The sequence below is a fragment of the Dendrobates tinctorius genome, unplaced genomic scaffold (genome assembly GCF_039654945.1).
Source record: "Dendrobates tinctorius isolate UK_male_01 unplaced genomic scaffold, ASM3965494v1 ptg000021l, whole genome shotgun sequence".
Lineage (NCBI taxonomy): Eukaryota > Metazoa > Chordata > Amphibia > Anura > Dendrobatidae > Dendrobates > Dendrobates tinctorius.
Window position 1 is genome coordinate 25829415 of NW_027361689.1, and position 27936 is coordinate 25857350.

The 27936-nt window shown below is 45.5% G+C and overlaps 1 protein-coding gene across 3 annotated transcripts in view; it reads right to left on the bottom strand.

Annotated features, from left to right (window-relative positions):
• The window catches only part of NBAS (NBAS subunit of NRZ tethering complex), an 816956-nt gene that overhangs the window by 691997 nt on the left and 97023 nt on the right, over positions 1-27936 (bottom strand). For all 3 annotated transcript variants that reach the window (XM_073568249.1, XM_073568248.1, XM_073568250.1), the window contains exon 12: positions 8263-8391. In XM_073568249.1, coding sequence (XP_073424350.1) covers positions 8263-8391 — 129 coding nt within the window. The remainder of the gene's footprint in view (positions 1-8262; positions 8392-27936) is intronic.

The window sequence follows — 27936 nt, forward strand, 5'->3', positions numbered from 1 at the left end:
GAAATCTAATTTCTTCACAAATGACACAAAAAAGTAGGTGACAATATTCAGTGCCTTGCGAAAGTATTCGGGCCCCTGGAACTTTTCAACTTTTTCCCACATATCATGCTTCAAACAAAAACACCAAATGTAAATTTTTGGTGAAGAATCAACACCAAGTGGAAAACAATTATGAAGTTGAACGAAATTAGTTATTTTAAATTTTTGTGGAAATTCAAAAACTGAAAAATGAGGCGTGCAATATTATTCGGCCCCTTTAACTTAATACTTTGTTGCACCACCTTTTGCTGTGATGACAGCTGCAAGCCGCTTCACAATTGTGTCCCACTGGTTGTTGATTCCTCACCAAAAAATTACATTTGGTATCTTTATGTTTGAAGCATGATATGTGGGAAAAGGTTGAAATGTTCCAGGGGCCCGAATACTTTCGCAAGGCACTGTATATAATGGAAAAAATATATACATACAATACAGACCAAAAGTTTGGACACACCTTCTCATTCAAAGAGTTTTCTTTAATTTCAGGATTATGAAAATTGTAGATTCACTCTGAAGGCATCAAAACTATGAATTAACACATGTGGAATTATATAATTAACAAAAAAGTGTGAAACAACTGAAAATACTGCATATATTATATTGTAGGTTCTTCAAAGTAGTCACCTTTTGCTTTGATTACTGCTTTGCACACTCTTGGCATTATCTTGATGAGCTTCAAGAGGTAGTCACCGGAAATGGTTTTCACTTCATAGGTGTGCCCTGTCCGGTTTAATAAGTGGAATTTCTTGCCTTATAAATGGGGTTGGGACCATCAGTTGTGTTGTGCAGAAGTCTGGTGGATACACAGCTGATAGTCCTACTGAATAGACTGTTAGAATTTGTATTATGGCAAGAAAAAAGCAGCTAAGAAAAACGAGTGGCCATCATTACTTTAAGAAATGAAGGTCAGTCAGTCCGAAAAATTGGGAAAACTTTGAAAGTGTCCCCAAGTGCAGCGGCAAAAACCATCAAGCGCTACAAGGAAACTGACTTACACGAGGACCGCCCCAGGAAAGGAAGACCAAGAGTCACCTCTGCTGCGGAGGATAAGTTCATCCGAGTCACCAGCCTCAGAAATCGCAGGCTACCAGCAGCTCAGATTAGAGACCAGGTCAATGCCACACAGAGTTCTAGCAGAAGACACATCTCTACAACAACTGTTAAGAGGATACTTTGTGCAGCAGGCCTTCATGGTAAAATAGCTGCTAGGAAACCAGTGCTAAGGACAGGCAACAAGCAGAAGAGACTTGTTTGGGCTAAAAAACACAAGGAATGGACATTAGACTAGTGGAAATCTGTGCTTTGGTCTGATGAGTCCAAATTTGAGATCTTTGGTTCCAACCACCGTGTCTTTGTGCGACGCAGAAAAGGTGAACGGATGGACTCTACATGCCTGGTTCCCACCGTGAAGCATGGAGGAGGAGGTGTGATGGTGTGGGGGTGCTTTGCTGGTGACACGGTTGGGGATTTAGTCAAAATTGAAGGCATACTGAACCAGCATGGCTACCACAGCATCTTGCAGCGGCATGCTATTCCATCCGGTCTGCATTTAGTTGGACCATCATTTATTTTTCAACAGGACAATGACCCCAAACACACCTCCAGGCTGTGTAAGGGCTATTTTACCAAGAAGGAGAGTGATGGGATGCTACGCCAGATGATCTGTCCTCCACGGTCACCAGACCTGAACCCACCATACATCACTATAGGCATATTAGAGCCACTGCCATGCTTCACGGTAGGTATCACCGAACCAGTGTCATGAGTAGACATCACCAAGTCACCTTCTTGCTTCATGGTAAGCAGGGTTTTATTTTCAGTGTATGCTTCAATCTTCCTCCTGCTAACATCCAGCTGCTCCATAGGCCCAAAAAATTCAAGTTTTGTTTCATTGATCCACAGAACAGTATCCCAAAACATCTGAATTACTTTATACAGTTGAGGAATTCTGAGATGCAGTAGTCAGTAAAAGTGGTATTTTAGATTGAGTATCGAGAAACCACTTATATTACTTATGTTGAGATATTAACATTGTACTTGATTGATTAGATTATTGCTAAAAGCAAAACAATTATAGGTTTTGCTTCTAAAACTAAATTACAATGACTGAACAGACAGACATAAAAAAATATAGATCGAATAGCCTAAATAGACACATAGGAGACAGCAGACAAAGTACCTCAGATTTAACAAATGTCAACTGAACCCGCCGACTTTGGAGGGACCAGCTAACCATCGGATGTGCATGGGGACTCCCAACTCTCCCCTGATACGTGACATCTGGGATAAGGAGTTTGGATAATTGGAATTTCCATGTCCGCTGCCATAGGAGTTTGGTAGTGGCTTTCTCCTCTATCCTCACTGAAAACACAACCTTTAAGCCAAGCATTCGGGTGTATGAGGGAAGTCAGAAAAGATGGCTGTCAGATGAAAGCTCGATAGGTAGACCGCCATTTAAATGTGTATGACCAGCTTAAGAGAAATAGATATAGAATACAAAGAGATATGGGAGAGAAACAGGTACTAGAAAAACCTGATATATAGAGGTATTTGGACGAGGATTTACACCTTTAAAAAGCGCAGACATTCAGTAAAAGATCTCTGGGTGCCAAACCCATTCGATAATATTGTGGACCATCACACTCCACCAGCACTTCAGTCACAACATTATATTCCACGTCAAAGTCACTTATTTAATTAGGTCTATGGGAGTATGGGTTATATCGTGGAGAGGTGATGAGCAGTCATGTCAGGTACAAAAGATAAAAAAGGTTTTAACACGTTCACTTATGCAACATGTAAGAAAAAAAAAGTCTAAGCAATCAGGAATTCAGGAACCCATAGCAGAAAGAATTATAGAAAGAAAGTCTGACAAAAATCACACTTCACAATCAGAAGTACGCAGCTATAATACCGGATGGAAAAGGAAGGGTGTGAGATAGGAAGGTTGCGGATTTGACAGATAAATATGGAAAATTGGAAACCGAGATGGATGTCAGATGGCCGTTGAAATAGGACCAAGATCGGAACAGAGTGCAGAGACTTGCTGGCAGCTCTCCGGACCGAGAGGCAGAGGTCTCAAACTGCATTCCTCATGGTCCGCAAACAGGTCATGTTTTCAGGATTTCCATGTATTGCACAGGTGATAATTTAATCACCTGCACAGATAATGATTCCAGCACCTTGTGCAATACAAGGAAATCCTGAAAACATGACCTGTTTGCGGCCCTTGAGGAATGCAGTTTGAGACCTCTGGTGTATGGAGTCCCGATCTCAGTCCGATTTACAGTGCCTACAAGTAGTATTCAACCCCCTGCAGATTTAGCAGGTTTGATAAGATGCAAATAAGTTAGAGCCTTCAAACTTCACACAAGAGCAGGATTTATTAACAGATGCATAAATCTTACAAACCAAAAAGTTACGTTGCTCAGTTAAATTTTAATACATTTTAAACATACAAGTGTGGGTCAATTATTATTCAACCCCTAGGTTTAATATTTTGTGGAATAACCCTTGTTTGCAATTACAGCTAATAATCGTCTTTTATAAGACCTGATCAGGCCGGCACAGGTCTCTGGAGTTATCTTGGCCCACTCCTCCATGCAGATCTTCTCCAAGTTATCTAGGTTCTTTGGGTGTCTCATGTGGACTTTAATCTTGAGCTCCTTCCACAAGTTTTCAATTGGGTTAAGGTCAGGAGACTGACTAGGCCACTCCAACACCTTGATTTTTTGCCTCTTGAACCAGGCCTTGGTTTTCTTTGCTGTGTGCTTTGGGTCGTTGTCTTGTTGAAAGATGAAGTGACGACCCATCTTAAGATCCTTGATGGAGGAGCGGAGGTTCTTGGCCAAAATCTCCAGGTAGGCCATGCTATCCATCTTCCCATGGATGCAGACCAGATGGCCAGGCCCCTTGGCTGAGAAACAGCCCCACAGCATGATGCTGCCACCACCATGCTTGACTGTAGGGATGGTATTCTTGGGGTCGTATGCAGTGCCATCCAGTCTCCAAACGTCACATGTGTGGTTGGCACCAAAGATCTCGATCTTGGTCTCATCAAACCAGAGAACCTTGAACCAGTCTGTCTCAGAGTCCTCCAAGTGATCATGAGCAAACTGTAGACGAGCCTTGACATGACGCTTTGAAAGTAAAGGTACCTTACGGGCTCGTCTGGAATGGAGACCATTGCGGTGGTGTACGTTACTTATGGTATTGACTGAAACCAATGTCCCCACTGCCATGAGATCTTCCCGGAGCTCCTTCCTTGTTGTCCTTGGGTTAGCCTTGACTCTTCGGACAAGCCTGGCCTCGGCACGGGAGGAAACTTTCAAAGGTTGTCCAGGCCGTGGAAGGCTAACAGTAGTTCCATAAGCCTTCCACTTCTGGATGATGCTCCCAACAGTGGAGACAGGTAGGCCCAACTCCTTGGAAAGGGTTTTGTACCCCTTGCCAGCCTTGTGACCCTCCATGATCTTGTCTCTGATGGCCTTGGAGTGCTCCTTTGTCTTTCCCATGTTGACCATGTATGAGTGCTGTTCACAAGTTTGGGGAGGGTCTTAAATAGTCAGAAAAGGCTGGAAAAAGAGATAATTAATCCAAACATGTGAAGCTCATTGTTCTTTGTGCCTGAAATACTTCTTAATACTTTAGGGGAACCAAACAGAATTCTGGTGGTTTGAGGGGTTCAATAATAAATGACCCTCTGAATAAACTTTTCACAATTTAAAAAAAAATTAAACAAAGAAATAACATTCTTTTTTGCTGCAGTGCATTTCACACTTCCAGGCTGATCTACAGTCCAAATGTCACAATGCCAAGTTAATTCCGAATGTGTAAACTTGCTAAATCTGCAGGGGGTTGAATACTACTTGTAGGCACTGTATATGGCCATCTCACTGCGCCCCTAGACAGATCAATTTGTCCAGTAAGGAAGAATAAGCGATTGTGAATTGACTTTGGTGCCATGGAGAGGTGCAGCAAGAACCCCCCCACCACCACCAAAAAAGAAAAAAAATTTGAACGGTGCAGGAGATGACAACAAGCTATTCTCTTCTTCTGAACTGATTCTTCTCTAGTTTTGCATTTTGCATGTATCCTTGTACTTCCAGGTCCTCCAGGATGGCCCATCCACACATAAGTGAAATCACAAACTAAATTCCCTAGTTTCCCAGCACAGTCTCAAGGACCATGGAGCAGATACGAGGACATGAGGAGAACTGTTCAGAGCCATAAGAAGGCATCACCCCATCAGCAGGCTCTGCTCCTTGGTGTAAATAGGAACAGGAGGAGCAGTGCCAGAGCCCAACAAAATGACCTCCAGAGGATACTGGTGTGAATGTATCTGACCAGAAACCGACTCCGTGAGGATGGCATGAAGGTCAGACGTCCTGTACCAGCGCTCTCAGCCCATCACCGTATGGCTCGATTGACATTCAGCAAAAAAAAAAAAAAAACAAAATTGGCGGGTCCACCAATGAACCATCATTGTCATCACAAATGTGAGCAGGTTCACACTGTCAGACGTCAGAGGTGAGAGGTTATACTGCCTGCAACATCGGCAAGCCTGACCAGTGTGGTGATGGGTCTGATGGCCTGGGAAAGCATGTCCTTGGAGGGTTACATGTAATATTCAAGACACCTTGATTCATGTACCAGGATAAAATTCACAGCGCCATTATCAGACCTTACACTGGTCCATTGGGCCCTCAGCTCCTCGTGGTGCAAAACAAAGTCCGGCCTCATGTGCTCAGAAGTCTGTAGGCCGTTACTGGACAACAAAAGGCATTGATGCTATTGACTCGTCTTCACGTTCCGCAGACCTGAGTCCAGCTGGTAATCTCTGGGACTTATTATATCAGCTCATCAGATGCTACCATGTAGAGCCAGAGACCAGGAACTCACCAATGCCCTAATCATCATCTGCCGTCTCATTGGGACCACGTCCAGACCATTTACAGGCAAGTGGAGGCCATGCACACCACTGAGTAAAATTCAGTTTACATGATGAAATTTACGCAAAGCAGAAGAGTTTTTTTCTCCAAAGTTGTTTGGGATACAGCCCTCATGTGGTTGACATGATGGGTTTCAATTAAAGGATGACAAGTCATTTTGTTCTCGACGACTTACACAATTTATACATCAGTAAAAGACTTTTTACTTGAATTTTCAGCTCACCAAAATCCAGAGTGTGATAGAAGAGCTAGGCTAATTTTTAAGATGGCGACAGATGTACAGTGGCTTGCAAAAGTATTCACTCCTATTGGCTTTTTGACTATATTACATTACAATCTGTGCGTAAATATTTTTGCAATTCGATTTGAGTGTGATGAATCAGCACTAAATAGTCTTAGTTGGTGAAGTGTGAAAAATAAAAGGCATAAATTAAATTTAAGTGGTCAAATAACTAAAAATTGGCATGTGCATACTTATTCACCCCTATTGCTATGAAGCCCCTAAATTTCTGGTGCAAAAAATTTCCTTCATAAGTCACATAATTAGTGACAGGACGTCCACTGTGTGTGCAACGTAAGGGCCCTGTCACACATAGCGACTCACCAGCGATCCCGACAAGAGATATGAACTATAAACCTAGAAACCCGCTGTTTACCTTGGTTACCAGCTCCAGCTCGCTGATCGCTGGTTTCCCGCCTGTCACACGCAGCAATGCGTGCTGGCCAGCGGGAGACCAACGATCAAAAAAAATGTCCAGGGCTTTCCACAACGATCAGCGATACCCGGCAGGGGGGCCGGTCGCTGATAGGTGTCACACACAGCGATCTCGCTGGTGAGATCGCTGTTGCGTCACAAAACTTGTGACTCAGCAGCGATCTCGCTAGCGAGATCAGTGTGTGTGACGGCGCTTAAGTGTCATATGTCTGAGTACGTACACTTTATCTTTTCTGAAAGGCCACAGAGGCTGCAACACCATTAACAAGAGGCACCACTAACAAAACACCATGAAGACCAAGGAGATCTCCAAACACCATGAAGACTAAGGAGATCTCCAAACAAGTCAGGGACAAAGATCCTGAGAAGGACAACTAAGGGTTCAGCAAGGGCAAGGATTGCATTAATCAGAGGCAGCACAAAGCTCAAAAGCAACCCTGAAGGAGCTAGAGTTCCCAAGCAGAGACTGGAATATCGGTCCATAGGACCTCAATAAGCCGTTCACTCCATAAATGTGACCTTTATGGAAGAGTGGGCAGAAAAAAAGCCTTACTTACACACAAAAATTGTTAGGCTTGTTTTGAGCTTGCCAAAAGACAAGCAGGAGACTCCCCAAATGTATGGAGGAAGGTGCTGTGGTCAGAGGAGACCAAAATTGAACTTTTTAGCCACCAAGGTAAACGCTATGTCCGGCCCCAAACTAACACATCTCAACACCCCAAGAACACCATCCCCACAGTGAAACATGGTGATAGCAGCATCATGCTGTGGAAATGTTTTCGGCAGCAGGGATAGGAAAAATGGTCTTAGTTTAGGGGAATATGGTTGGTCCAAAATACAGGGATATTCTTGAGCAAAACCTTTAGTCTGTCAGTGATTTGAGACTGGGACAGGGGGGTTCACCTTCCAACAAGACAATGACCCAAAGCATAATGCTAAAGCAGCACTCGAGTGTTTTAAGGACAAATGTGTAAATGTTTCGGAGTGACCTAGTCAAACCCCAGACCTTAATCCATTTGAGAATCTGTGGTCAGACTTGAAAATTGTTGTTCACCAGAGGAAATCATCTAACTTGAAGGAGCTGGAGCAGTTTTACCATGAAAAAAGGACAAAAATCCCAGTGGCCAGATGTGGAAAGCTCAAAGAGGCTTATCCAAGGCTCTACTAAGTACTGACATTAGAGGGTGAATACTTAAGCACACTGAAGTTTTCAGTTACTTTGTCCTATTTGTTGTTTGCATCACAATTAAAATAAAACCAAATGTTCACAGTTGTAGGCATGTTCTTTACATGAACTGATGCACATCCTCAAAAAAAAAAGGGAACTTTGAGGCTGTGAGGTAGAAAAACACAAAAAAAAATGCAAGGTGGGAGTAAATACTTTTGCAAGCCACTATATAGACCAGTGTTCCCCAACTCTGGTAAATCCTGAAAACATGACCTGTTGTTGGATCTTGAAGACTGGAGTTGGGGGAACACTCATATGGGTAGATGAAATATAGAGAGATGTGATATGGAATAAATACAGTAGATATGTGCACAGATAAAGGCTTATACCTGTTCATTTTGAGACCACTTTCCTTGCAGTCTTAACGATGGAATTTCCCAAACAGATAGTTTTCCAGAGAAATGAACAGCTGCCAAAAGATTTCCATCGGGAGAAAGACTCATCTTATAAATACCATCCTGTAAGGAAAAAATAAAAATGTCCCAAAATTGCAACTTCTTTCACACAGACTACAAACATCAAAATATGAAAATGGTTATCTGTACTTTGGTGCCTCGATCGTAATCAGACCAGAGGGAGCCCTGCTAAACCAGAAAGCAGCTCTAATTTGTGGAGAAACTAATTGTAAATGTTTAAAATCCCCACAGTGCCTCCGCTGGGAAAAATAGGTATTACCTAGTTCTTGTTGAAATCTATTGGTTGTTTCTATAATGCACAAATGAGTTGGGTCCTCCAGGAAGATATGCATTCTTCGAAACTGCTCATAAAAGGTAGTCTTCCTTAACTAACTTATAACAACCTTAGGGATGTAGAAACATCCAGACCAGAGGACACCTTAACTGTACAAAAAAAAAATCTGTAATCATGAGTTTTCTACTTATACCAAGGTACCAAGCACAGGGTTGTGTGTAATGGTATAAACGTTAGGTAACCGCTACCGGAACATGCGCAAGTTCAGTATGCAATCCGCCTTCTTCATGATACGACATTCAGTTTATCCTTCTTCACCTCTAGACGCTAAAAACCCATCGAGATCCTTAATGCAAAGATATCCTCTAAAGCTCAAAAAGCTGATGTAAAAGGGATATAAAAAATATAACAGATTTACCGTTACGAGTGAAGTTCAACCTCGGGTTGTTCTCTTTATGAGGCACCGGAGGACTGAAGCGCGTAAAGTGTAACAGAGCGCACCAGAGAGGTGAGGGAAGCCTCCACAATTCTCGAATGCATGGGTTGGAGAAGAAGAAAAACCGCACCACACAACTATGTGTTGACCTAATCTGCCATTTCAGATGTATCCCATGCAAATCTATGACACCCCTATAACAATTCCATGCAATAATTTGGAAACAAATCAAGCCAGACATGTGACTTCAAGCAAGGATAACCGAGCTACGACTTGCCTACTTTGGAAAAATCATAAAAGAGCAATCAATGGAGGACATTATCACGAAAGAATAGAAGGAACCAACAATCGGGATGGCTTGATACAATCAAGATTAACGGTGGAGAAGACCATGGTGGACCTATCGAGGCTTGTACAAGATTGATCTTCATACAGAGCGTTCGGCTATCAAATCGCCATGGGAAGAAGAGGATGACGAAGAAGAAGAAGAAGAGGATGACGAAGAAGAAGAAGAAGAGGATGACGAAGAAGAAGAAGAAGAGGATGACGAAGAAGAAGAAGAAGAGGATGACGAAGAAGAAGAAGAAGAGGATGACGAAGAAGAAGAAGAAGAGGATGACGAAGAAGAAGAAGAAGAGGATGACGAAGAAGAAGAAGAAGAGGATGACGAAGAAGAAGAAGAAGAGGATGACGAAGAAGAAGAAGAAGAGGATGACGAAGAAGAAGAAGAAGAGGATGACGAAGAAGAAGAAGAAGAGGATGACGAAGAAGAAGAAGAAGAGGATGACGAAGAAGAAGAAGAAGAGGATGACGAAGAAGAAGAAGAAGAGGATGACGAAGAAGAAGAAGAAGAGGATGACGAAGAAGAAGAAGAAGAGGATGACGAAGAAGAAGAAGAAGAGGATGACGAAGAAGAAGAAGAAGAGGATGACGAAGAAGAAGAAGAAGAGGATGACGAAGAAGAAGAAGAAGAGGATGACGAAGAAGAAGAAGAAGAGGATGACGAAGAAGAAGAAGAGGATGACGAAGAAGAAGAAGAGGATGACGAAGAAGAGGATGACGAAGAAGAGGATGACGAAGAAGAGGATGACGAAGAAGAAGAAGAGGATGACGAAGAAGAAGAAGAGGATGACGAAGAAGAAGAGGATGACGAAGAAGAAGAAGAGGATGACGAAGAAGAAGAAGAGGATGACGAAGAAGAAGAAGAGGATGACGAAGAAGAAGAAGAAGAGGATGACGAAGAAGAAGAAGAAGAGGATGACGAAGAAGAAGAAGAAGAGGATGACGAAGAAGAAGAAGAAGAGGATGACGAAGAAGAAGAAGAAGAGGATGACGAAGAAGAAGAAGAAGAGGATGACGAAGAAGAAGAAGAAGAGGATGACGAAGAAGAAGAAGAAGAGGATGACGAAGAAGAAGAAGAAGAGGATGACGAAGAAGAAGAAGAGGATGACGAAGAAGAAGAAGAGGATGACGAAGAAGAAGAAGAGGATGACGAAGAAGAAGAAGAGGATGACGAAGAAGAAGAAGAGGATGACGAAGAAGAAGAAGAGGATGACGAAGAAGAAGAAGAGGATGACGAAGAAGAAGAGGATGACGAGGAAGAAGAGGATGACGAGGAAGGTTAGAATATGTCCATGGCTTTGATCTTAAACACCAGCATATACATTAGAAGTCTGGCCGTCAGCCATCTCTCCTGACATCACCTACACAGGAATTCTCTGCTTGGCACTGCAGACAGACATGAAGGATTCTTACTCGGCCATCTCTATGTAAGCAGCAGCTGCATGGAGGATATTATACAGTAGTACCGACCAAAGTAGCTGTGAATTCAGCTCAAGAAGATAAAACACTAACTAGAAAGCAGCAGCATGGATCTGTGGGTGCCTATGACTCTCTCCTCCTCATTCCAAGTCTCCACTTCCCTGACCTCCCCATAGACTTTAATAGGCAGCTGATACCTGATCCATATCTGAGCTTTCTATCCTTCTATTTCTCCAAGATATACTTCAAAATTTCTTATATTTGATTTAGTTGAACTTCAATTTCTAGGTGACCTAAGTAGTATATATTTTCCCCCTCCAAACTCCCCAAAAGGTAAAAAAAAAACAAAAAAAACAAAAAACAATGCTGTCCCCTTTAAGGAATTTATTACTAATGAGTGAGCATGCTCGGGTGTTAACAGAGTGTCTCCGGCGAGATTGAAAAATCTGTTTGAGTCCCTGCGGGTGCATGTCTTGCGGTTGTTCGACAGCAGCAACACATGCGGGGATTATCTAACATACAGGCAATCTCTGCATATGTTGTGGATGTCGAACAGCCCCGAGAGACATGCAGCTGTGGGGACTCAGCACACGAGCATGCTCAGATAACGCATCACCCGAGTACGTTGGCTTATCGCTAGAGTTTATACCAAATAGGAAATGACATCAATAACGGATTGTAGGGGGTCTGATTGTTGGGACCCTTTCTATCCCAAGAAAGAAAGAGCCATAGCACTAGCCAAAGCACTGCATTTCTTTAGGGTATGTTCACACTATTGTTTAAAAACGCTCATTTTCAAGAAGAAGACACGTCAGGTGTAACAACACTATTCTCTAAAATTTTGTAAATGTATTTTTTTAAGCATCATCTGCAGAATGCTTTTTTTTTTTTTTTTTTTTTTTTTTAGCTTTTACGACAATGGATTTTTTTGTTTGCTTTGTTTTTTTGGAGGGGAAGGCGTTCGCTTTTGATTGCTGCCAGGTATGTTTTTACCTGCATTACAGAGAATATACACTTAAAAGATCTGCTCGGGGACCATAACCGGAGACTAGGCTAGTCTGTCAATGCCCCAACCAGCTTCTGCAGCTGCAGATGACTGACTGTCAGTCTCCAGCTCTGGTCCCCGGCCAGATTTTCTAAATATACTGTCCCTGAAATGCTGGGGTGTTTAAAGGGAATCTGTCACTCTACTTATCGCCTGTCAGCTGCCGGCACCGACATCAGGGGCTTAACTACAGCATTCTGTAATGCTGTAGATGAGCCCCCGATGTAACCTGAAAGATAAGAAAAACGGAGATTAGACCTACCGGTAATGTTATTTCCAGGAGTCCATCCTGACAGCACCATGGGGTTGACCTTTCATCCTTACAGGGACAGGAAATACACGAGAGGTTAAAAGGTCCCCTCCCACACCACACTCCAGTGATTTTCCAAGTACCACACCAGTATGGATGCAATTAAAATTTATTGAGATTTAGTACAAGCATATTGACACCAATACAAATCCTAGGGAGGGAACTACCAGTGCTGTCAGGATGGACTCCTGGAAATAACATTACCAGTAGGTCTAATCTCCGTTTTCCAGGACGTCCTATCCTGACAGCACCATGGGGAATACCAAAGTAGGAATTCGCTTAGGGTGGGACTACTGCTTGTAGCACTCTACGACCGAAGGTCGACTGGCTAGCTGTCAAAGTGTCCAACTTATAGTGTCTACAGAAAGTGTTCGGTGTAGACCAGGTGGCGGCTCTGCATATTTGATCTACTGAGGCCCCCGCCCTCTCTGCCCATGATGTCGCTATTGCCCTAGTGGAATGGGCCCTAAGTCCTACCGGTATAGGAAAACCTTCGGTCTCGTACACCGAGGTGATAATTGTCTTAATCCACCTTGCCATGGTCTGTGTAGCTGCGCTTTTACCCTTATTTTTACCGCCCTACTGGATAAATAGTTTTGTGTCCTGTCGCCAATCCCGGGTGACCTCTAGGTAGCGGATGACTGCACGACTAACATCCAGGGAATGGAACAGTTTTTCTTTATCATTTTTTGGGTCTGGACAAAATGAGGGTAGGATTATCTCCTGGTTTAGATTTTGCAGAGATGCTACTTTCGGGAGGAACCTCAGGTCTAGCTTGAGCACTATGTGATCCTCAAAGATCTGAATGTAGGGGTTTTGGACTGAGAGGGCCTGGATCTCCCCTAAGCACTTGGCTGAGGTGATCGCTACCAGAAATACGGTCTTTTGTGTGAGCTTTGCAATGTCTATCTCTGATATTGGCTCATAAGGGGGTCTACACAGAGAGTTGAGGACTAGATTTAGGTCCCACGGGGGGGACCGTCCTTCTTAATGTGGGTCTTAACCTCTGGGTGGCTTTGGTAAATCGCGCTATCCATGGATGGGAGGATAGGGAGAAATTGAAGAAAGTACTTAAGGCCGCTATCTGGACCTTGAGAGCGCTCGGGGTTAGGCCCTTATCAAATCCTGCCTGTAGGAAATCTAGGATTTGAGGGATATTGGGCCGAGACAGGTCTAAAGGGGCACTACCACTTTCTGAGCAGAACCTCTTCCAGATCTTACGATATATTGCCCGCGGGACAGGTTTACAGCTGGCCTGTAATGTAGAGATCACTTGGTCCTAGAGGCCACTGGACTTCAAGATGTCCCTCTCAGGATCCATGCTGCTAGTTGCAAGCTTCCTGGGTTTGGGTGTTGAACTGGGCCCTGGGCAAGTAGGTCCGACGACGTTGGTAGATGGAGTGGTCCCTTCTGAGCCATCTTCTTGAGGAGGGGAAACCAACTCCGCCGGGGCCAAAAGGGTATGATTAGCATCACCCGAGCTCCCTCCTCCTGGATTTTTCTGAGAACCCTTGGTATTATGGCGATAGGGGGGAACCCGTATAGTAGTCCCCCTCTCCAGCTCTGGTTCAGGGCGTCGATCTCTTCCGGATGGTCCGCCGGATTGAGGGAGTAGAACCTCTCCAGTTTGGCGTTTCTTCTTGTCGCAAAGAGGTCCAGTTGGGGTGTCCCCCAGCGATGGCAAAAGTCCCTGAAGAGCTCTTCTTTTAGCTCCCACTCGGTGGCCCGGACTACTTGCCTGCTTAAGTAGTCGGCTATATTGTTTTGGGAGAGTTCCAGGTGTATTGCTGACAAGGAGCGGGTGTTGTTTTCTGCCCAGGTGAGGATGCGAGCCGCTAGGTCCTGAAGCTTCCCATGCCTTGGACCCCCTTGGTGGCGTAGGAAGGCCACTGTGGTCACGTTGTCCGACATGATCTTTATATGCTGGTTCTGTAGGCATGACTTGTTTCTCTTCAGCGTTTCCCAAACAGCTCGTAGTTCTCGGTAGTTTGAGGACTGTAAGCTGATGTTCTTGGGCCATGTTCCTTGCAGGTATCTTCCCTCTAGGTGAGCTCCCCATCCTTCTCTGCTGGCATCCGTGGTGATGGTCACACATGGAGATAGGATCCAAGGAACCCCTTGGCTGATATTTCTGTGGTTGGTCCACCACTTCAGGGATGATCTTAAAGCTGGAGACGGCCGGAACTTCTTGTCCAGTGAGGACTGTCGTCTGTCCCATCTTAACAGGATCTCCCTCTGCAGGATTCTTGTGTGGGCCTGGCTCCACATAACGCAGGGTATGCATGCGGTTAGGGTGCCCAGAATCTTCATCGCGGTCCTTATTGAAAGCTGGTGCTGACCGAGTTGACGAACCTTGTCCATGATGGGCCTTTTCTTATCTTCGGGTAAGAGTGAGATTCTTCTTCCGGAGTCCAACATGACCCCCAGGAATTTTTTCTGAGAACTGGGCCGAAGATCTGACTTATCTCTGTTCAGGATCCAACCTAGGCTCTCGAGCCTGGAAATTACTGAAATGAGTTGTTCCTTCAACTCCTCCGCTGTACGGGATACCACTAAAAAGTCGTCTAAGTAAGGCACGATGATTATGCCCTCCTGTCTTAAATTTGCCACGACTTCGGCGACCAGTTTCGCAAAAACTCGAGGTGCTGACGCCAAGCTGAACGGAAGGGCCTGGAACTGAAAGTGGTAGTATCTGCCGTCTTTCTTTAGGGCGAAACTTAAGAACCTCTGAAATTGAGGATGGATGGGCACGTGATAATACGCACTTTTTAAGTCTATAGTGCACATGGAAGCGTTCTGGTCTATCAGCGGGATGGCGGTTTTCAGGGATTCCATTCGGAATCTCTTGTACCGAACCCATTGATTTAATGGTTTTAAATTTATGATGGTTCGGCTTTCTCCCGATGGTTTTTATATCGTGAAGAGAGTTGAATAGTGCCCCTGACATCTCTCCGCTTCTGGGACGGGAACCACTACCTCGGTCTTTAATAGATCTTCTATGTCGGCCCATATAGGATCTATCAGGGCTCTGGAACGGGGTTCTGTGACTACGAATCGTGCAGGGGGGTTTTTGTAAACTCGAGGGAATAACCCTGGGAGATTGTATTGAGGACCCATGGGTTTTGGGAGATGAGTCGCCAAGACCCCGCAAAGTGTCTGAGACGCCCCCCTACCGGTATGGCGTTATTGCCTTCTGCTTCTGGAACTTTGCCCGGAACGAGACGGGGGAGCCCTACTTTTCCCCCCCTTCGAATATTCCCAGCGAGGAGATTTCCCCTTCCCTCTATATTCCTGCCTTTGGTAAGGATGGAATCTCTGAAAGGAAGACTGCTTTCTAGGTTTCTCCTCTGGAAACCCTTTTTTGTCGTCAAAGGCACTCTCTAGAATCTTATCTAAAGCCGGCCCAAATACTTCCCCCCCCCCCCCTCGAGAGGGGTATGGAACATAATTTATTTTAAGACTGGTAGTCCCCCGACCAGGTTTTCATCCATATGGCTCGACGGGCCGCGTTGGATAAAGAGTTATTCCTGGCCGCAAATCTTACAGATTCCGCCGAAGCATCTGCCAGAAAACCAGTTGCGATCTTTAACAGGGGAATGCTCTCAAGGATATCGCCCCTAGGGGCTTTTTCCTTTAATTGTTGTTCCATCTGGTCGATCCATAGATGCATGGACCTAGCGACTGAAGTGGCGGCTATGTTTGCTTTCATCACCGCCGCTGAGGCCTCCCAAGCCCTCTTCAAGAGCACATCGGCCTTTTTGTCCATGGGTTCTTTGAGACTGGAAGAGTCCTCAAAGGGAATTGAGGTCTTCCTCGACACCTTAGCCACCTGGGAATCGATTTTAGGCACCTCATCCCAAGTGTTGATGTCTTCTGGGTTAAATGGAAGTCGCAGTTTAAAGTCTCGCGGCACAATCAGTCTTTTCTCGGCATCCTCCCATTCTTCCAGGATCATCGCCCGGATATGGTCATTGACTGGGAAGACCTGACGGACCTTGGCTCTTAGCCCCCCGAACATCGCGTCCTGGATGGATTGCTCCTTCGGGGCTTCCTCGATCTGCATCGTATTCCTCACTGCCCTGAGGAGCTCGTCCGTATTCTCTGATGTGAAGAGGTACTTTTTCCCTGTCTCTAGGGGTTCAGAGGTGATCTCGCCTTCTTCCTCCGAGTCCGTACCCCGTATCTCCTCCTCTGAAGACTGGTCGGACTCCCATCTTGGTCTTTTGGATTGGGACCGGTCGGCCGACTGCGCGGGTAGCCATGCAGAGACGGAGGCCTGAACCTCCTCTCTGACCACTGTGCGCATCTCCGTGAGGAACGTGGCCTGCTCTCCTCTGATGATCCGCAGGTTACAGTCCTCGCATAAGGGTTTCTTCCATGTGCTCGGCAGCTTGCTGACACAGATGGGGCATTTGGGCTTGCTTGATCCCCTAGATGCTGCTGCCGCCGGGGTCGGCGCCGACTTGTCCTAACAAAGAACAGGAGACCGTTTTACTAACCGCTCCTGTCTTTGAACTCACAGCCCACCCTGTCTCCTACTCACGTACGCTGGGTCTGGCTCGCTCCTGCGTCTGTGTCCTCCGTCCATGATGTCGCTGAAGGTGACCGGTCGCTCTGTACCGCTGCCCCCGCTTTTATCCTACCTTATCTTGCGCTGGAAACGCTTCTCCTGTCCATGACGCTTCCTCCTGACGACGCAGGCCCAAACCGGAAGTAGTCATACCCGGCGACCGGAAGTGACGCGGCCGCCGGCTCTCGCGGGAGTCGCGCTGGGGGGGGAGCAATACATCGTCCCGGAGCGACGCTCCACGGGACCGCAGGCGGGAAACCCCCCTTAAGGGGGTGCCGCGCGCACCGTCCGACCGGAGGAGTAAGCGGTTGGGACCCCGAACCTCCTGGCCCCGGTAAGTTCTGCTGCTCTCCTGCCGCCGCCGCTGCGTCGCTCTCGTGCCTGTCCTTACAGGGACAGGAAAAACACTGGAGTGTGGTGTGGGAGGGGACCTTTTAACCTCTCGTGTATTTCCTGTCCCTGTAAGGATGAAAGGTCAACCCCATGGTGCTGTCAGGATAGGACGTCCTGGAAAAAGAGTTAGATTATACTCACCCTGGCGTTCGGTCCGGTCCGATGGGTGTCGCCGTCCCGTCTGGCGCGTCCCATCTTCTAACAGTGACGTCCTCTTTGCTGCCTATCGTGGCTCCTGCGCAGACGCACTGCTCTGTCCTGTTGAGGGCAGAGCAGGGTCCTCGAGTTTAGAGGTGCTGGGAGAGGTCCGGCGCCTGCGCACTGCAGTATTCTGCTCTGCTCTCAACAGGACAGAGCAGTGCGTCTGCGCAGGAGCCACGACAGGCAGCAAAGAGGATGTCATCGTTACAAGAAGGGAGGCGCCGGACCGCAACACCCATCGGACTATGACCGGATCGCCCCCTGTGAGTATAATCTAACTCCTTTTTCTTATCTTTCAGGTTACATCGGGGGCTTATCTACAGCATTACAGAATGCTGTAGATACGCCCCTGATGTCTGTGCCAGCGAAAAATAGGGTGAAAGATTCCCTTTAAGAGAAAAATTTACCTGGCTGAAATAGTACTGCAATGCTCAGACTCACGCTGACTGAGATTTTGGGCAGCATGAATCAGGTCACCGGTTCCCTTTAACCGATAAAGAAAGCAGTATAATTTTTTTGTGATGGAGACACTTACAAAATAAAAATTTTTTTATCCTTCCGGTTAACTTTAATTAAAAAGCACCGAGTGTATTTTTTAAACACTTGGCATTTTTAGAAAGCTTTAAATGTTTAAAAGGGGTTGTCTGGTCCAAGTTGATATGTCTTCAGTCACTCTGTGTGACTGCAGACTTACGAATCCCCTCAGTGCATGCAATGTTGGCTGCGGGGATTCGCTCATTTCTGACCGGGGACCGGAGGAAACGTACGAGTTATGCATACTACCGCCTAGTGGGCATAGCCTCGCTCCATACACTTGACTGCAGACTTAGCGATTTGGACCGAACAACCCCCTTTAAAGAAGACCTGGAACCAAATTTTTCAAGTTGAGCTGGATCACATGTTCAGCGTAAAAAAATCACTGTTTTGTTTTTTTTCACTCTTGCCTTTCTTAACTTTGCACAGAAATTACGGTAAGTAAAAAATATTGACACCCAATGAGTTAACTTTAGTGAAGTTAAAGTGGGTGTCACCAGAGAGCTTTCACTGGGGGTGTGTACTTCTCCTTTAGTGACCTATTATCTGATAACACCCATTTGTAGCTCGGGCAAGATTTTGAAAAACCAACTTTTCTTCTAACATTACCATTATCAGATTCAATGTCATCTTTGGCTGCACAGAGACATGTTCAGTTCCATTTCTTTTCAGGATACACACAAATTGTACTCTATATACATGTGCAGTTTGTCCTGGCTATAAACAAGGCGAACCATCTGTTTATGGGACATCCCCGGAGGCCACGAATCCGGCTACTACGTAAATTCAAATGCATTAGTAATTTAATAAGAAACGCCCGAGAGCGGGACGAAGATAACATTGCTGCCTCCAACACATCTCACAGGACGAGCTCGCACTCTGATATCGAGGGAGATGCATCTGTTTTACTCGATTGTTAAATTAGCACCACTTACTGACAACGCAAGCGGAAAATAAAATGCACATATTGCAATGAATAGCAGTTAGTCGCTACGCTTGTGTGAGGCTTTACTAGATAGCCTCCACAAAAGGCCACAATTTTACAGCCCATTTACAGAGGAGATGCCGGCTAAGGGTTTCCGAGTCAATAAAATAGGATTTAACCCTTGATCAACCATCCACTGTATAGGGGCACAACGTAGTTATTTTGCAGGGCGATATGACACAACAGACATTGCATTAGTAAATCTGTAATGATCACCCTTCTCAAAAAATGTCTTGCACCTCGGTCATAATTTTCCTTCTCAATGACCAGCCAAATTATTTTTTTTTTAGGAATTTATTTTCAAACTATGTAAAGTCTCACTAATACTGGAATTGATCTTAAAAGGCTTGATGCTCAAAATCTACAGTCACTCTACAGTGGTTTGTAGAATTTTGGACGCCCCTGATCACAATTACTATTATTGTGAACAGTTAAGAAAACTGAAGATGAAATGATCTCTAAAAGGGCTAGAGTTGAAGAGGACACATTTCCTTTATATTTTAATATATATAAAAATTTTTAGGAAAATGGGTCCATGCAAAGGTTTGGCCATCCTGCATGGTTAGCACATAGTAGCACCCCGTTTTGAAAGTATCACAGCTTGTAAACACTTTTTTTTAGCCAAAAAGTCTATCAATTCTTGTTTGAGGGATTTTCATCCATTTTTCCTTGGAAAATTCTTCCAGTTCAGTGAAATTCCTGGACCATCTTACACGCACTGCTTTTTTAAGTCTAGCCACAGATTTTCAAGGATATTTAGAACAGGGGACTGTGAGGGCCATTGTAAAAACTTCAGCTTGCGCCTTTTGAGGTCTTCTATTGTTGATTTTGACATGTGTTTAGAATCATTATCCAGTTGTAGAAGCCATCCTCTTTTTCACTTCAGCTGGTTTACAGATGGTGTAACAAGTGCTTCTCACAGAATTAGAATATCAAAAGTTAATTTATTTCTGTTCTTCAATACAAAAAGTGAAATTCATTATATAGACTCAGTACACAGTGATCTATGTCATGTGTTTATTTCTGTTAATGTTGATGATTATGGCTTACAGGAACTGAAAACCCAAAAGTCATTACCTCAGTAAATTAGAATAATTAACAAAAAAACACCTTAAAAGGCTTCCTTAGAGTTTAAAAATGTCCTTTAGACTCTTTCAGTAGGCTCCACAATCATGGGGAAGACTGCTGACTTCACAGATGTCCAAAAGGCAGTCATTGACACACTCCACAAGGAGGGTAAGCCACAAAAAGTCACTATATCTGAAACTGAATCTGTCAAAGACTGAACTCCTTGTGTTTCCTCCCTCTACTAATGTACCTATACCCGACATTGCCATTTCTGTGTGTGGTTCCACTATTACTCCCCAGCAACAGGCCCGCTGTCTTGGGGTCATACTTGATTCCGAGCTTTCCTTTGCCCCCCACATTCGATCACTGGCCCGCTCTTGTCATCTGCACCTCAAAAACATTTCTAGAATTCGAGCTTTTCTTACTTTTGACTCTGCAAAAACTCTTACTGTTTCTCTTATTCATTCTCGTCTCGACTATTGTAACTCTCTTCTAATCGGTCTCCCTCTTACCAAACTCTCCCCTCTCCTATCTGTCTTGAATGCTGCAGCCAGGATCATATTCCTCACCAATCGTTACACCGATGCCTCTACCTTGTGCCAGTCATTACACTGGCTACCCATCCACTCCCGAATTCAGTATAAACTTATTACCCTCACCCACAAAGCCCTCCATAGCTCAGCACCACCTTTCATCTCCTCCCTTGTTTCAGTATACCACCCTACCCGCGCCCTCCGTTCTGCTGATGACCTGAGGTTAGCATCCTCAATAGTCAGAACCTCCCACTCCCGTCTCCAAGACTTTACACGTGCTGCGCCAATTCTTTGGGATGCACTTCCCAGGTCAATACGATTAGTCCCCAATCCCCACAATTTTAAGCGTGCCCTGAAAACGCATTTATTCAGACTGGCCTATCGCCTCAACACATTAACCTAATCTATCCCTGTGTGGCACAGCCAAAAGTTTTACGATAACCAGATTTCCCGCATCATGTTCCCACATGCTTTATGCATCCATTAGCCCTCTGTGTCTGTACTGTTACACACTTAACATTATGGCTGGTCCATACAATCAGGGCAACTGTTACCACCCACCTTTCGTGTCTACCTCTTTCCTCATAGACTGTAAACTTGCGAGCAGGGCCCTCACTCCTCTTGGTATTTGTTATAATCTACTGTATGTGACTATTGTTATGCTGTAATGTCTATTGTCTGTACAAATCCCCTCTGAAATGTAAAGTGCTGCGGAATATGTCGGCGCTATAAAAATAAAATTTATTATTTATTATTATTATTGCTAAAGAAGCTGGTGGCTCACAGAGTGCTGCATCCAAGCATATTAATGGAAAGTTCAGTGGAAGGAAAAAGTGTGGTAGAAAAAGGTGCCCAAGCAACCGGGATAACCGCAGCCTTGAAAGGATTGTTAAGAAAAGGCCATTCAAGAATTTGAGGGAGATTCACATCCACACAGACATATCCAGGACATGGGCTACAAGTGTCGTTTGTGCCAAGCCACTCATGACCAATAGACAACGCCAGAAGCATCTTACCTGGGCCAAGGAGAGAAAGAACTGGACTGCTGCTCAGTGGTCCAAGGTGTTGTTTTCAGATGAAAAATAAATGTTGCATTTCATTTGGAAATCAAGGTTCCAGAGTCTGGAGGAAGAGTGGAGAGGCGCACAATCCAAGCTGCTTAAGGTCTAGTGTGAAGTTTCCACAATCATTGAAGGTTTGGGGAGCCATGTCATCTGCTGGTGTAGGTCCACTGTGTTTTATCAAGACCTAAGTCAGCTCAGCCTTCTACCAGGAAATTTTAGAGCACTTCATGCTTCCCTCTGCCGACAAGCTTTTTGGAGATGGAAATGTCATTCTCCAGCAAGACTTGGCACCTATTCACACTACGAAAAGTACCAATATCTGGTTTACAAAACAGTACTACTGTACTTGATTGTCCAGCAAACTCGCCTGACTAGACCCAACCATGCAGACGAGCTGAAGGCTGCAATCAAAGCAACCTGGAATTCCATAACACCTGTCACGGTTCCACCCCTCAGGGTGTCTGGGATGCAGTTACTGACAGCTCGGCCGTCCAATCTGGTACAGGGGCGTGCTGAAGCTGTCAGTACTTTGATTGACAGCATGACCATCCAATCTGGTTCAGGGGCATACTGAACTGTCGGTGTGTTAATTGACAGTTCGACTAGCCAATCTGTGACTGAGGGGAGTCGGATGTCTCAGGTGTTCACTATCCCGGGTAATGGCCATGCCTTCTTAATTTAGCAGCTTCTCCCAGACCACTGCCAGACGTACATTCATATTGTGAGGTTTGTGCTTTGTGACCCCTGTGCCATAAGTTCTATCCTCCCGGTACGCTGAACGTTACCTAACTACGCTTTTGACTCTTCCTTTTGTTCATGACGTACCCCTCCTGGCTTCTGACCTTGGACTCCCTGACCACTCTGACTCACGTCACAACACCTCAGCATTGCCACAGGCTGATCGCCTCGATGCCACGCCGCATTGATGCAGTAATTGATGCAAAAAAATCCCCGAACAAGTATTGAGTGCATTTACTGAACATACATTTCAGAAGGCCAACATTTCGGATTTTAAAATCATTTTTCATGCTCGTGTTATAAAGTATTCTAATTTACTGAGAAAACAACTTTCGGGTTTTCATTGGCTGTAAGCCATAATCATCAACATTAACAGAAAAAAACACTTGAAATACATCACTCTGTAATGACTATATACGAGTTTCACTTTTTGCATTAAAGAACTGAAATTAACTTTTTGATGATATTCTAATTTTGTGAGAAGCACTTGTAAGTTTGCGGCAATTTGTTGAAATTTCATTGAATCCATTCTTCCCTCTGCCAGTGAAATGTTCCCGTGCCATTAGCTGCAGCCCAACCCCAAAGCAAGATTGATCCACCACCTTGCTTAATGGTTGGCGAGATGTTTTTTTCCTGAAATACTGTGCCCTTTTTCTCCACACATACCTTTGATCATTGTGGCCAAATAATTCTATTTTGACCTCATCAGTCCACTGGACTTGTTCCAAAATGCAACATGATTGTTTAGATGTTCTTTTACATACTTCTGATGCTGAATTTTATGGCGGGGACGCAGGAGAGGTTTTCACAGATGTCTCTTCCATGAAGGCCATAATAGAGCAGGTGTCTCTGAACAGTAGAGTATACAACAACTCCAGAGTCTGCTAAATCTTTCTTAAGGTCTCTTACAGTCAAGCAGGGGTTCTGATTTGCCTCTCTAGCAATCCTATGAGCAGCTCACTGAAATTTTGCTTGCTCTTCCAGACCTTATCTTGACCTCCACTGTTCCTGTTAACTGCCATTTCTTAATTACATTTCAAACTGAGGAATGGGCAACTTGAAAATGCTTCTTAGGGTATGTGCATATGTTCAGGAATTAGCACGCTTTGGACGCAGCACATGTCCCCTGCATCCAAACCGCTGCCGACTATTGAACGCAGGTGCATCTGCATGTGTTCACTGAACCTAGCGGATTCCTAGTGTCAAATAAATTGTACAGATGAATTTTTTCGTGTGGAGGCTCGCATCTCCGCAAGATAAACAGGCATGCTGCACTCTGGAATTATGTGTCACATGTCCATCTCCACAGGTGAGCCACAGGCGTCTGTGGAAGCATAGTGGGCATGGTATTTCTTGAAATCCCATCCATTATGCTGTAACAGTTAGACGGTGCACAAGTATGCAGCGTCCAACTCGTAGCATTTACTGATCTTGTGCACATCCCCTTACAGCCACCTCCTGCTTTGGGGTGCCTTAACCATTATCATTTTCAGATTGCTAAGCAGCTGCTTAGTGTAAGTGAATATAAGAAGCCACTACTCATCCCACCCCTCCCCTCAATATGAAAAAAAACACAACTACTCAACATCCCTAGGCGGAGTTGTATCCTCCTATTCTACTCTATGGAGAGAGGCAAGGAAGATGGAGACAGAAAAATCGCAATGCGTTTTCTAACAAATATTTTACCTCTCTTCAGAGCTGTATTCACATCCAGACAGCTCAGTACTAATGTACAATTTCCTCTATACTGCTGTTACTTTGGTTTACTAACTACAGAATTAAGAACAGGAAACCCTGTGTGCTATGCTATGTAAGGGATACATCATAGCCACTAGTATCCTCCCTCCAGCTCAGTCAATTGTAAAATTAAGAGACCAAGCCTGCAAAGGGGGAAACTGGTGCAAGGTACAAGTTATATAATGGTCAGAAAGTGTCATTCCTCATGTACACACAAGAAAGCTTATCCTAAAAAGTTACTTAAATGTATAATAACCCATGCTGAGAAAAAAAAAAACAGGTTGAACTGCTGCGATGAGTAATTTTGGCAGCAAGAATAATGGTAAGTTAACACTAGGCGTTTTTTCAGTGTTTTTTCTTTCTGCAGCAAAACCTGATCTCTTGGCAGGAAAGAAGCTGAAGAAAAAAAAAAGCATGTTTTCCTAGTTTTTTTCTTGCGTTTTTTGCTGCAGTTTTGGCATGCTGATAGAGTTTAGAAAAAAAGAAAAGTCCTATTCTACAGAATCAGGTTTGGGCACAAAAAACAGCGATACCTGCGTTTTTGGTGCGTTTTCAGAGTTTTTTCACCACCCATTCAATTCAATGGGTGAAAAACACTGAACTAACGCTGAAAGAAGTGATATGCTCCATTGTGTAAAAAAATCATGTAAAAGCAAGAAATCCTGATGACAGAAAAAAAATAAACATGTGTGCATTAGATCTCCGAAATCTCAGACTTTGAAAATTTTTCATCAAAAAACACACAAAAAAAAAAAGGAGATTTGTGTGTACACACCGTAAAATCTCTTTCTCTTAGCCTCTAATTGGGGGACACAGAACCATGGGTGTTATGCTGCTGTCCACTAAGGGGCGACACTATGCATAATCTGAAAAAGATTAACTATGGCTCCTCCTCTGCAGTATACACCCCTGGACGGCGTTAGCCTTCTCCAGTTTTGTGCAAAAGCATTAAGAGGAATATAACAGAAAACATAACCAAGCCTGTAAGAAGGCCACTATGTACGAGCTCAAAGAACAATATGAGAACTCAACCATAACAACTGCCCGTAAGGGCAACAGGGTGGGAGCTGTGTCCCCCAATTAGGGCAACAGGGTGGGAGCTGTGTCCCCCAATTAGAGGCTAAGAGAAAGATTTTACAGTGAGTACACAAAAATCTCCTTTACTCTGTCGCCTCATTGGGGGACACAGAACCAAGGGACGTCCCAAAGCAGTCCCTGGGTGGGAAGCAATGGACGAATATTGTGCAGACAGGACCCTAAACTTAGGGCACCGCCGCCTGCAGAACCCGTCTACCAAGGATCGCGTCCGCTGAGGACTGGGTATGAACTCTGTAGTGTTTGGTAAACGTGTGTAGGCTAGTCCAAGTGGCCACCTTACACACTTGTTGAGCCGAAGCCTGGTGCCGAATGGCCCAGGAGGCCCCTACCGCCCGTGTAGAATGTGCCGTAATACCGGCCGGAAGAGGAGAACTTTTAAGGCGGTAAGCCTCTTGTACGGTAGATTTGATCCACCTGGCGAGGGTAGCCTTGGAAGCCGGCAGACCCTGGCGGACGCCTTCCGGAAGAAGGAAAAGGGAATCAGACTTCCGGAAGGGCGCAGTCCTAGACACGTATATACGCAATGCTCTGACGAGGTCAAGCGTATGCAGAGCCTTCTCTACTCTATGAACCAGAACCGGGAAAAGGGATGGCAGTGAAATTTCCTCATTGAGGTGGAAGTTGGACACAACCTTCGGAAGGAAGGATGGGACCGTACGGAGAACTACCTTGTCCTGGTGAAAAGCTAGGAAGGGCCGTCTGCAGGAGAGTGCCAACAGTTGAGACACCCTGCCTAGCGAGGTGATTGCCACCAGAAAGACCACCTTCTGGGATAGAAGGCAAAGTGGGACTTCCCTAAGGGGTTCGAAGGGAGGTCCCTGCAATGCTGTCAGGACCAGGTTGAGGTCCCACGCTTCTAGTGGCCGTCTGTAGGGGGGAACCAATCGGGAAACCCCCTGAAGAAAAGTCCTTACTTGCGGCTTGTTAGCAATGCGTTTTGAAAAAGAACTGAGAGCGCTGACACCTGGCTCTTAAGCGAGCCCAGGGACAGTCTGGCCTCCAGACTCGATTGGAGAAAACCAAGCACTTTGGGGAGAGAATAAGGGAGTGGGATCTGGTCGCGAGATTCGCACCACGGAAAGAATGCTCTCCAGGTACGGTAATAAATCTTAGCAGCGGCTGGCTTTCGTGCCCTGATCATGGTTCAAATGACGTCCGGTGAGACCCTTGCCTGGGTTAGAAACCAGGTCTCAAGGGCCATGCTGTCAAATTGAGAGCCCCTGAATTCTGGTGGAAGAATGGGCCTTATGACAGAAGATCGGGACGGTCGGGAAGAAGTCAGGGGGCGTCTGCTGTAAGTTGTACGATGTCGACGTACCATGTACGTCTGGGCCAGTCTGGCGCGATTAGGATGGTTGGAACTCCTTCTTGTTTGATCTTCCTCACCACTCTGGATATCAGGGGGAGGGGTGGAAAAATGTACAGAAGCTGGAACTGGGTCCAGTCCTGAACCAGGGCATCCGCTCCGAGCGACCGCGGATCGTGTGTTCTGGCCATGAAGATGGAGACCTTGGCATTGAAATGGGATGCCATTAGGTCCACGTCCGGGGTCCCCTAGCGATGGCAGATCTGGCGAAAAATTTTGGGATGGAGAGACCACTATCCTGAGTCCATTCCTTGTTGCTGTGTGAAAAAACGAGCCCTGTCTCGATCCACCCCCTCTATGACACTGTAGCGTGTCATATTTGTCATCCGGGGGGCGGGCCGGGGGGCGGAGAGGAGGCGGTGGCTTCAGCTAGGCCAAAGCTGCGGCCTAAATGAGATGTCTGATGCCCAGAAAGGCTCCAAGCCGGCACGAAAGTCCGGGAGGGGGTCGGATCTGAACTGGACTCCCCCAGATCTAAAGGCAGGATAGCGGTGGGGTTATAAGCGGAAGGGGGGCCCTGTGAGGGGTCCCTCTGAGGCACGATAGAGCTGGTGCTGCCGCAGAGACAGGGGCGCAGGGAGCCCTGTCTCTCTATTGTGCCATGCCTGCCTGCACTCCCCCCCGGCCCCGACAGGAGCCCGCAGCTGGGCTGGGGTCCCTGGATGCAGCCGCAGTGTGCTGGCCTGTGCTGCTGGGAGCTGCAGAGTGCTGCCTGTACAGACCCTACCTGAGGCGTCTCAACCTAATGCCCCCAGAGGGGGATTAGGGAGGGTGCTGCTGTCACCATCATGGGGCTTTATCCTCGCCTCAACCTCAACCCAGAAACCAAAAGAAATTGGGGAAGGAGGGGGGTCTCGACTTCAAACCAGCACCCGAAGGACTGGGGAAGGAGCGACATGGGGAATAGCCATCTCGACTTCAACTGGGCACCCCGTAATAGGGGACCGAGGAAGGAGCCATGCCGGGAGTCTCACAGGAGAACCACTTTTCTTCATCTGTAATCCCGTCGGAAAAAAACAGAGTGAAAAAAAGAATAAAAAAAATTTTTTTAGGTGTGCCTCCTATGCGACACTAAGCAAAAACTGGAGAAGGCTAACGCCGTCCAGGGGTGTATACTGCAGAGGAGGAGCCATAGTTAATCTTTTTCAGATTATGCATAGTGTCGCCTCCTAGTGGACAGCAGCATAACACCCATGGTTCTGTGTCCCCCAATGAGGCGACAGAGTAAAAAGCGCTGCAAAAACGCCTGGTGTGAACTTAGCCTAATGATGCATGCTGCACTATTCTTGCTTGAAAAAAAAAAAAAAAAAAACCCTTATAGTGTTTCACGTCACACTGACAGCTATCAGCACTACAACGCCACTGACTGCAGCATAACCGGCAGCCATTCCAGCACTTGATCAATGCAAATAATGTCCTGATATCAGTATTTACACACTAAAACCCCATTATACCGCAATAAATACAATTTCCG